The sequence below is a fragment of the Borostomias antarcticus genome (assembly GCF_949987555.1).
Source record: "Borostomias antarcticus genome assembly, chromosome: 7".
Lineage (NCBI taxonomy): Eukaryota > Metazoa > Chordata > Actinopteri > Stomiiformes > Stomiidae > Borostomias > Borostomias antarcticus.
Window position 1 is genome coordinate 29872134 of NC_140240.1, and position 11779 is coordinate 29883912.

Consider the following 11779-nt stretch of genomic DNA (forward strand, 5'->3'; position numbering starts at 1 on the left):
TCCAGATACAGGCCTACTCTAACAAAATAATGTATACAAGTCACTCACTCTAATGTAATTTGGTTAAAAGCCTTTTAGTGGTCTATAAACAATATTTTCGGTCTCAATTTGAGCGCTATATTTAGTGAACGACGCTCCTCCATATTGTGCCAAGCATTTGGAGAAACACTTTATAGATCAATTTATACACATGCTACATGTTCATGTTGATGGACGCGTCAATAATGTAGGCTATTATAGCGCATTAAAAAACACTCACCGTGTTATTTGCGTCGAACATTTTTTTCCCCTTTATATAACCGTACAAGTGACGGTGTGTGGCCTCTGTGTTGTAAAACACCGAGTTTTGAGTGTGTGTGTGGGCGAGATTAGCTATTCAGAAGTACTATGGTCACTGAAACCAGCTACACTATCACAGGAGAGTGTGTCGAGTAGGTTTTCACTACAAAATATGTTCCAAAGAACAATAACTAGGCTAAATTAATCTAGTTGGGCTTAATTGTGTTCGTGTGTTCACGTGGTTCGTGTGGTTTTTTTGAGTCACGTGACAAATCAACTCACTCATTGTCCCTCTTAATCAAATAAACCAAACTGAAACTCTAGAATATAAAAATCCAACATTTTATTGTCATGTACAGTATGTACATAAGCATATTTACAGTGCATTGAGCGATTTTCTCTTGCAAAACAGATACTGTTGACATACACAATATGAGGGATGCAAATACAGAAAAGTACATCCGAAGGAATGGATGTTTTTTCCGAAAGGAAAAAACAGAGAAATGGCTGATCATTCATAACCAAGAGTTATCAACAGTGAGATTACATTGTGCTTCACGATGCTGTGCTGAAAACTATCTAGTATTGTTCTCCAGTGTTTCAAACTCACCTGTTCGGTTGAGGTCGAGTGTAAAAACTTTATTTAAACCAAGGAAACTGGAAATATGACAGGAAATGTGTTAGCGTATAAATGGAAACCATCAACATTGGTAAACAAGTAATGTTCTCCACAGTTTCTATTGGAATGTGTCTGTCCTCCTTTCCTGTGGTAGTATGTAAATACTATACTAATCACAGTATAGTATACTAGCAGTATATTAATAATAGCACAGTAGTATAGCAAGCAAAGGAACTATGCTATAAGTATCTGAGCAAAGTAGAATACAGGTTGTGTGGAGAGACTGAGATGGTTCGACCTGTTTCATGACAGAACAGTTATTTGTGAGATCAACAGGACCAGTCGTTCATGACAACATTAAGCCCAGTTTTGAGAATCATATCAATGACGATTTTCCATTAAAAGGTCTGTTATGGTGTCCGGAAGCCAGTCTTTGTAGTCCAGGCGAAACCATTGGCTCTCACCGTAGTGGTTTAGGGGCGGAGGCCAGCTGGTCTCAGACCAGTTTGGAGAGCAGCTGCTGGGAGAACAGCTTCTTGAGCTGGGCCACCTCCAGAGACAGCGAGCTGAGCTGGGTCTTGAGGGCGCTGTTCTCCGTCGCGTAATGGGAGTCCGTGGGGCTGTGAGTGGGAGGGGAGCTGTACCCTCCGGGGGGAGGGCAGTGGTACTGCGGCCTATGCCCAGGTCGGGCCTCCTCCCCGGGCCACGCCGCCTGGCCCTCCCCCCTGGCGTCCCACGCAGCATGGGGGTTCCTCTGCTGGATGTGGGGACCCACGGTGGCCACGGGGCAGCCACGCCGCACATCCTGGCCGGCGAACCCCGGGATCTCCGCCCCCTCGCTGGCGCCGCCGGCGCCAGCGCCGCCACTGGGGGCTTTGAAGCGGAGTTTGTGCGGGAGGCACCTCACGCCATCGCCATGGCCGTGGTACTGCCCGTAGGTCTCCGGGGGGCAGGGGTGAGCCTCGTGGCCCTGCTGATGCCCCTCCTCCGGCGCCGGCGCCGCCGTCGCCCGCGGGGACGGCCGCCCGCCTTGGTCGCCCGGCCCGTCCTCGAAGAACACGGGGCTCCCCACGTTGGAGCTCCCCGGGGTGGAGAACCCCGAGTCCTCCGACGGGGTGGCCGCATCCCGGGGAGGCCCCGCCCCCCTCGCGCCGTACGGGCCGGCGCCGTGCTGGGAGGGGTGGGCGTGGTGGGCAGTGGCGGCAGGGACGGCGTGGGGGGAGGGGTAAGGGCCGTCGGATTGGTGGTGGGGGTAGTAGCGCGGGCCGGGGGTCTGGGGGTGGGCGGGGCCGGCGAGCGGGAGTACGGCGACGTCGGCGACGTCCTTGACCAGGCCGAAGCGGAACTTGAGCGCCAGTAGCTCCGCCCTCAGACGGGCGTTCTCCTCCAGCAGGCCCAGCACGCGCGTCTCCAGCACCACGTCGTTGGCACGGCGCTTCTCGCGCGAGCGCTTCGCCGCCTCGTTGTTCTTCCGCCGCTTGTCCCAGTACCCGTCGTCTTTCTTCTCGTCCGGGATGAACTCGCGCTTACGACGGACGGCGCAGTCGTCGTCCGAGCTGGCACCGGCGGCGGCGAGGCTGTCGGCGCGCTTGGAGGCCGAGCTGCGGCCCAGGAGGGAGCGGGCCAGCTGGCTGCTGGACGTCAGGATGGACACGGCCTCGTCGGTGAAGGACAGAGCCCCGCCCGGAGGCCTCGGGTCGGGCCCCTCCGCTCTCTGGGGGCCGGCGGGGCACGACAGGTCCTGCAGAACGCTGCTGCTAGCGCCTTGCTCCTTCATGACCGGGCACTCAGAGACAGCAGCTGTCATGGGCTGAGCCCGCGGTGCTTGATGGGAGGTGGAGTTCTACGGGTCACTGGGTTGTGAAGGCAGCTGGTTGTGATCCGCGATGCAATAGCACAACCCTGTGGCAGAGGACAGCGATATTAATCGGATTTGTGCGGTTTACGTAAGACCACAACAGTGTGATGTAACTACATAACGTTTCGGTAGCTTACGGAACAGCCGACCCAGATAGTTGCCCGGGACATTGCTATGATGAAATGTTCTCAAATGTGCGTCAACATTAAGAGATTAACTACAGCTGATATAGTTTAAACCAAAAATAGCCTGCTGTAGGCCTATTTCAGTATTTCATTTGTAATGCATCTTTAACTATACTATGATGATAATATGTCACTGATTTTGTTGATTTTGTGACCTGCCAATTCCCAGAGGCTATGGCCTAAGTGGGTTTTTTTTTTTTTTTTAACTGGAAACGGCGTTTTATTAGCAGATAAGATATTCTACACCATAATGGGAATTGCACAGGGAACCTTCTAGAAGTGGGATTACATGGTTTTAATGCGCGCGCGTTGCGCATCCTCCTGCAGGCGAGTAATTTCCAAATATTATGCAACATTACAGGGAACATTCCTACACAACTCATGCTCGATAGCAAGGGTGAGGTTTTTATCTACTCTGACAAATTACACACAAAGGAAATGGCATGGATAGCCTTGGAAAATTATACTTTTTAAAAGTTATATCATTACAAAAAAAGTTTCTTGCCGGCCTGTAGGCTATAGCCTACTGCCCAACTACTAGCCTAATCCAACAAAACGAGAACTATTGTGACTTATTCAGCATCACACAGCTGTGCTACCTGAAACAATTCTTTTAAAAACAATACCATATTCTCAAATGCACTTTCTGAATATTCAATTCACTTACCGTTCGATGAAATTACACTAAATTCCTTTTCACGTAAACCACTTCAAAAACACGTCTGTATCTGGTCGTGATCGCAACTTCTATCCTACGCGCGTCTCTCCTCCGCGTCCTCCCGGTTGTTTCTGTTCCGAGATCACTCCCGCGACTCATATTTGTTTCTTCATGCTGCAGGTTCAGCCCGGGTCGCGTCCTCACCTCGCCTGAACCCGCGGCCTCAGCGAGACACGCCGGATAAAGAGCCTCCTCCCCCTCGAACCAACGCCCTACCCCGTCAGGGACAGCAAGCCTATCCGCTTTCAGCTGCTCTATTCTCCTCACCCGAATCCACCCTTCCAAGGCTGTGCCATAAACTCACAATCTGGATATACAATGCAATCTGTGCAACAGCCGTAACGGCTTATTTCAATGCGATATTAAATATGTCAAAGTTTAAGTTCTGCTGTAGGCTACGTCGTCCAAAATCGTATTAGGCTACCTTTGAGGTTACTCATCTCTGCTGATCAGGGCAAAGTCAGCATTAGAGAGGCGGTTCAACGTGTTTGTTTTATATTAAGACCAATAAAATATGAATATCTAATAGGATCAACTTTGTAAATCCCCTACAGTAGATGAATAAACGTGATCCTTGATTCAACTCTCCACACAGCTAACGTGTTGCTCGGAGGTGCATCGCCGAACTCAATTCACCCGCACGCGCTCTTCTGGGGGTGCGCATGTGCGCTGTGCAGTCGGGAAAGGTCTCGAGCAGTGGCCCCTGCTATGCATTACCAATATGCATGCTTTGGCACAGGAACTGTAACATTACGGGGAATTGGGAGCCTAATACATAATAACTCACATTATCTGAACTACGTGACCTGATGTGCACTCAATGTTCTCCCTCTCACTCTCGATCTTGGAAAGAGAGAGAGAGAGAGAGAGAGAGAGAGAGAGAGAGTGGGCACGTGGTTGTTTTTTTGCGATTACAGTGGAGTCTCTCTCCTGCCTCAGTTCTTCAACAATGGACAGTATGCAGTAATTAGAATTATATTACAGCTGTCTCTCTCTCTCTCTCTCTCTCTCTCCCTCTCTCTCTCTCTCTCTCTCTCTCTCTCTCTCTCTCTGTCTTGTCCTCTTGGCTCCATGCCCAGATCCAGTCTCCCATGCCAGCTTGGCCCAAAGCCCGATGCCAGCCTCTCTGCCCAGGCCCGCACTTTCAGAGGCCGGCGTTAATGCCTGTGTGTCAGAGATAGGATTTCCCCGATCTGTCAACAAACAACCAAATGAAACAAATACACACACACACACATAAACAAACCAATGTGGTGTCAGTTGCATTATTCTGACCTATATGGATTACCCAGTGCCCAGTTCTTACCTCAAAATGGAGTAGCATGTTGTCATACACTTTTATCCAAAGCCGCTCACAACTAGGAGCTAGCGTTGGGGTTAAGCGCCTTGCTCAAGGGCACAACGGTATACAGTCAAAAGATTTATGGGAAATCTATTCTCAAGGTCTCTAACCAGCAACCTTTCAGTCACTGGTCAGACGCTGCAACCACTGGGCTAGCTAACGCCCATCACTACAGAGAGATTCAGAATGGGAAGAGGGTGTGACTGTACAATCACACAGGGTTAATTTCATCAATGGCTGCTTTGTGTATTTTCTCTCCGTAAATGGTAAATGGACTTGACACTTATATAGCGCCTTTATCCCTTAACGGCAAAGTGCTTTACATTAGCCTCTCGTTCACCCAGGCGTTCACACACACACACACACACACACACACACACACACACACACACACACACACACACACACATTCACACACACACACACACATTCACACACCGATGGCAGCCAGCTGCCACGCAAGGTGCCAGCCCGCTCGTTAGGAGCAATTTGGGGTTCGGTGTCTTTCCGTCCACACGCCTCTGACTCAAGGACACTTGGACGTGCGAAGAGGAGGAGCCGAGAAATCGGACCGCCAACCCCGCCCTCATTACACGCCCCCCTCTACCCCCTGAGCCACAGCCCCTCCCCCCCTCCCACCCCACCCCCATTCTGTATATATGTCCTCTTCAGCGTTCGCGGTCACTGAGTCAACAGGGAAGGATTTTGAGGTGAAGGAACCAGTTTACTGTTTAATCGTTCCAGTGAGACAGAGCAGCATTCTTGACGGGGTCAGGACAGTAACACTGTGTTCGCGCTGAGAGAACTCAGCGGGTTCCTCTGTAGCCGGTAACGAAAGCCCACGGGTTCCGCCGTGGGGGGAACCCGACCGTGGCTGTTCTCTTTGGCCGTACGCTGCGGTCATCCTTCTGTGAAACGACCTTTCCACTCAATGAGGTCGAACGCCATGCGTGTGCGTTCGTGAATTCTGGATCTCGATCGTTTCGGTTTTGCAACCGAAGCCCTGAGGCGCAGGATACACACACACACACGCACACACACACACACACACACACACACACACACACACACACACACACACACACACACACACACACACATACAGACGCACACACACACGTACACACACACACAGGCTGGGAGCCCCAGCTTGAAACCCAGTTCACTCTCTACTATTTTCCATACATGATGTGTGTGTTTTTATCCTGGGGTGTTGAAGCTGCCAAGACAAACCAAAGCCCTTGTGATTACATACAGATGTTAACATTACAAGTTGTGCAACTAGACATTGTTCTCCAGAGTTTAAAGGAATGATTAATTATATCTTCAGACATTCCTCTCAATATTCCAGGCATCGAGTCAACACTCATTAATTCATTCTCTATTTATCAGATTTCTGTTCCACTTTACAATTTTTCAATTTCCTCAACTCTGCAGTAGCCTAAAGCCAGCTTTGAAGTTTAGACCGGAAACCGAAATAGCCCTTTATAGCAGGTAAACACAACAACGGTGGAGCAATTACTCAGGGTCACATGACAGGAAGAGAAGTCAAGCAATCAGTTGATGTGTAATTGCGTTCTGTTGTCCGTGCCAATAGCCCAGTGAAAAACAAAATGAGGTGTTTCCAGAGGGGTAGAGTATTTCAAGCTGTTTTTTTTTTTTATGATTTCTTCCTGTTTTCTCTTTGCTAGCCGATTACCCTCGTCATATTTTCCAATTGCCCCGGTCTCACTGTTGAAGATTCGACGCACAACCCCAAGGTATGACGGGGAGAGACGACTCCTCGACTCTCTTGAGCCTGCGACCGTGATTCCAAAGTCAAACCGGGTCGCTGTGGCGCAACGAATCTTCGAGCTGAGCGCGCCGGGCCGGCTGCCCAATGTGCTTCTCCCTCTGGGATCTGGCCAAGACCGGGGTTCGAACCGGGCAACTGCATCGTAAATGGTAAATGGTAAATGGACTGCACTTATATAGCGCTTTTCCACCTGAGCGGCACTCAAAGCGCTTTACAATGGTCTCTCATTCACCCATTCACACACACACACTCACACACCAATGGCGGTAGCTGCCATGCAAGGTGCTAACCTGCTCATTGGGAGCAATTTGGGGTTAGGTGTCTTGCTCAAGGACACTTCGACATGTGGACAGTCAGAGCTGGGATTCGAACCACTGACCCTTCGATCATCGAACGACCCGCTCTACCAACTGAGCTACAGCCGCCCCCATCGTCTCACAAGGATGACGCACGAGACCGCTCCACCACCACGATTTTTGTTATCTTAACGTCGACAAGTTGGCCGTTGGTTGGTGTGATTTAGGCTTAACATGGCGTAAAATTGTGATTGTACCACTTCCCTTGCGCCAACAATTACATTGGGATCAACGTGTGGCAGACAAGAGGTTAATTAGCAAGAGTATCATCCGTGAAGTTTCCCTACAGCCGTGAACTCTGGAGTCTGTAGTCTTTTAGGTCACCGTGAGGTCAGGTCTTCCAGTCTGTGTCATCCTTCGCTGGACTACAGGGACGGGACCCGGGGTCGCTGTCCTTAAAAATGCTGTTCGGAGAGAGAAAAAAGGTCAAAGTTCATGAGTAAGAGGGGACGAAAAGAGAGAGAGAGAGAGAGTGCAAGCACACACACATGCACGTATCACGCGCACACACACACACACACACACACACACACACACACACACACACACACACACACACACACACACACACTTAATCACGTAGATTCCCACTTTTCCTAGAATAGTTCATACCAGAGCTGAACAATGGGCTTCATTCTGCTACCATGTCAGTTCCCCCAAAAAAAGATGATCTGAAAAAGCTATCCTCACGAGGAGTCAACGATCTGAGTCCTGAGCTGCACCAACAGAGGGCTACAAACACACACTCCGGTTCTGTTGAGCGAGCTTAGTGACGCACGGGGTCATGCACTTTCAACAATGTGAGAACAGAGGGAGGACAGAGAGGGAGAAGGGGAATGTGAGAGTTTGTGTGTGGAAAAAATAACAATAAAGACTGCATGTGTGTGTGTGTGTGTGTGTGTGTGTGTGTGTGTGTGAGAGAGAGAGAGAATATGGGTGTGTATGTGTATGCGTGCGTGTGCCCATTGTGTGAGAGAAAGAGTTTCGGCGTTGCTATGCAGCAGTGTGTGTGTGTGCGCGTGTTTGTGTGTGTGAGTAAGAAAGAGAGAATGTAAGTGTGCGTATGTGTGTGTGTGTGTGTGTGTATGTGTGTGCGTATGTGTGTGTGTATGCCTCCGTCCTTAAAGGGCTGTCACAATATCATTTTCACAATACGATTATCATGGTAATAAATATCACAATAACGATATTATCCCAATATCTAGCAGTCGTTAAAAAAATTAATGTGGCTACTTAAAATGCATTTTAAACATAATTTTGCTCCAATGTTTGTTTTCTCTTCAAAACATCTGAAAATGCTGTGTAAAGGCATATTAAAATCAATGGTGCACAATTCATGGTTTCCTTAGTCAAATCTGACTTCATTATCACTATCGTTATCATGATCACATAATGATTGAACAATCTCTCTGCTATTTGCAGCCCTCTATGCTGTTGTTGTTGTTGTTGTTGTTGTTGAGGAGGAGGATTCTAATGGAATGAATGATTTAGCCTTGGTGGGAAATTTACAACAGCTGGTTGTGTTTAACTTTGCACCCTCTATCTTAGCCGGATGTACCACCGTTCAAAGTGCAGCGCGTGCACATGCCGGGGTTTGGGTTGACTGAGGACAGCTCGCTTTCAGAGGAATGCAGAAGACCACAGCGTGTTTGTGTGTGTGTGTGTGTGTGTGTGTGTGTGTGTGTGTGTGTGTGTGTGTGTGTGTGTGTGTGTGTGGGTGGGGGGTTCTCTGTCCATCTTTGTGAAAGTGTGTGCGCCTGTTATCGTAGCCCCTCAGTCCGCCCACAGCTTGTGTGTGTGCACAGTGAGGTCGCGCTGCGTCTGACTGACCTCAACATCAGCACGCGCACGCGCAGCTGGACGGTCACAACACGCGCGCGCGGGCACAATTCAACCAGTATGAGTCCGGCGGAGGGCGCGAGAGCGTGGCCTTGTTTGAATCGCCGCAGGACTGGAGGTGCAAACGAGGAGACTGCGAAGCTGTTCTCTCTCTATTACCTTCTCTATTTTTCGCTTTCTCCATCCAGCTTTCTGCTTCTCCAGAACTCAACACTCTCTCCTCGACTCCACTCATGTACAGCTGCAGCTTTTTTTCCTACTCCAATCCGTCTCCTATAGGATATATATACAGTAGCCTAGGTTATAATTGTTACAGTAGTGTAACCCACTGAAAAAAAATGTTCCACACTGAAAGGATTCCAACCTGCACCTTATGTAGGCTACCTTAATAGGGTTCTCTCAGTACCTAAAAAGGGATTCTGTTTGGACTGGAGCCTATTTTCCAAGGGTTCTTCTAGAGTGTACAGTTACAGTGTTGTTGCCTTATGTATGCATGTGAAAGCAAACCTTGCGCCAGCCAGTTGGTCAGATGTTGGCCACCCTGCCAAGGTTAAAATTAAATGTTTTTTCGAGCGAGTGTGAGAGATGGCCTTACAGTACATATGTAAGAGCGTGAGGGCAGCGCCAACGTCCACAGTCAGAATTCAAAACAGTAGGAGCAGGATCCAGCTGGAATTATGTTAGGGAGATTGTCTGAATCACACCACCTACAGGCATGCAGAATAGCTACTGTCTCATTAGGCAAGAGTGTGGGTGGGTGTGTGTGTGTTCGTCTGTTTGTGTGTGTGTGTGTGTGTGTGTGTGTGTGTGTGTGTGTGTGCGCTCCAAAAGGCTTCAAGGCCAGCCTGGAGGCACTTTTGTCCAGGATATGTATGTATCACTCTGGACAACATGTGGCTGTTTTTGGCTTCAGGCCTACACTTGACATATTTTTCATTGCGTACATCACATTCACACTCAATAACTAAAGATGTACACGCAATGCAAAATGCAGCCACAAAAACAAAATAACTCTGATGACCAAATGGCCAAAACAGACCGGACAGCGTCATTAAATAAACACACACGCAGGCCTAAAGCCCTTCATTGTTCACTGCCCCATCGTCACCCCCATCCTCACAGCCCCGTGGACTGTTCCGGAATGTTCATCTCGATATCTGGTGGGTTGCCAGGTTTGATCACAATGTTACTAACCCCTAACCAGTGCAGTGTCTGGGCCCCCGCAAGCCTGTACTCTGTCCAAACCGGTTGTGTCATACCCAGTTAGAACAGGGAACAGCACCACACCCCCTCCCTCGCAGCTTGTCACTTACACACTCATCATCCACTCCAATCGCCCTCAGGAGAAAAGCTTTTTTGACTTGCTTGTTAAAAGAGGCAGGAACAGCACACAGAATAAGGCGGCTATTTTAGGCGGTGAGCTGTTTGGCGACTGTGACGTCATAGCGCTGGTAGCGCCGGATCACGAGGCTTCATAATGCAGAGAGAATCTTTTTATGGATGTGCTGGGGAGGAGAAGGATGGAGGGGTGTTGACGTATTAAAGATGGCAGTAGAAGTGTGTGTTTCTGTGTGTGTGTGTGTGTGTGTGTGTGTGTCACAAGGGGCCACAGGGAGTCAACTCGAGGTCTGTGTGTACTGTCCAGTTCATGTAGTGTGTGTGTGTGTGTGTGTGTGTGCGTGCACGTGCGCGTTGTGTGTGTTTCCCCTTTGCCCCTAATTGGAAGACTACTCATGTTGTTCAAAGGCAGTGTTCAGCACACTCTCTTCCCTCTGAAATAACCACACTCTTGACTTGACATATGAGATCCCTTTCAAAGGAAAGCTGTTTTCCGGGTGTTTTTATTTGAACGGGAAGATAGGAAGGTGGATCACTGACACAATAGAGGAACAGGACAGAAGTCAGGAGGAATTCAAACCTCTGTTTTCACTTGACTCTTACGGCCTTGGGCTACAGTCTCAGCACAGTCTTTTATCTTGGGGGGGGGGGGGTATGGTAGTGGAGAGATCTAGGCCATATGCTCTGCCTCATTCCAGGTCAAACCTACACGAGAGTTGTCCAGGTCTGGTTAAAGCACAGTGGACTATGGAGTAGGGCTGGGTATCGAATCGAATTTCAAGAATCGATTCGATTACGATTCACACGGTTCAGAATGGATTATCACAATTCGATTCGATTCAATATCGATTCGGTTAGTGTTACTAAAACCTGTTGTTGTTGTTTTTTAGCTGTAACCTTAATTACATGACTGCAAGTTATGCAACACAGCAACAGGCCTACTACGGTTGGGTATCGATACTGATTTCCAAAAATGAATGAATGAATCATTGAATGAATTAATGAACTATTCATTCCTTCATTTATTCATTCATTCATTAAATAAAAGATCGATTTTGGGATTCATGAATCGATTCTGAATCGATTAATCGTTTTTTTTTAACCCAGCCCTACTAAGGATCCTAACCTGTCCCCTTGATATTGTCCCCACCGCTCACCTGAAGGAGGTCATGGACATCGCTGGTCCCAACGTCCTCTCTCTGATCAACAGCTCTCTGGCCACTGGTTCTGTTCCAACCTGCTTCAAGCGAGCAGTGGTCCAGCCTAGGGTTGCAAATTTCAAGGAATTTCATTAATCGATAACTGTTAACTTTAACAAACGATAGTGGATTAATTGATAAGAACGTCCCGCGCCGGACTGCACTTTGCTCGCTTCATTTTTGTGTCTTCTTCTGCTGTGTCGTTGAAATTTTACAGCATCCCTTACAGCAAGTTAGCCTTCACTACATGG

At 48.6% G+C, this 11779-nt stretch overlaps 1 protein-coding gene across 1 annotated transcript; it reads right to left on the bottom strand.

Moving 5' to 3' along the window:
- Nucleotides 1-661: 661 nt before the first annotated feature.
- Nucleotides 662-3794, bottom strand: LOC311311503 (uncharacterized protein). Its single transcript, XM_084441229.1, has 2 exons — nt 3609-3794; nt 662-2800 (listed from the first exon to the last, which is right to left on the bottom strand). The coding sequence occupies exon 2, from the start codon at nt 2703-2705 to the stop codon at nt 1395-1397; it is 1311 nt and encodes a 436-aa protein (XP_084297355.1). The 5' UTR covers nt 2706-2800; nt 3609-3794; the 3' UTR covers nt 662-1394.
- Between the last annotated feature and the right edge of the window lie 7985 nt (nt 3795-11779).

Bases quoted from the DNA above. Each gene is read 5' to 3' on its own strand.
- LOC311311503 (XM_084441229.1), bottom strand. From the start codon at position 2,705: ATGACAGCTGCTGTCTCTGAGTGCCCGGTCATGAAGGAGCAAGGCGCT.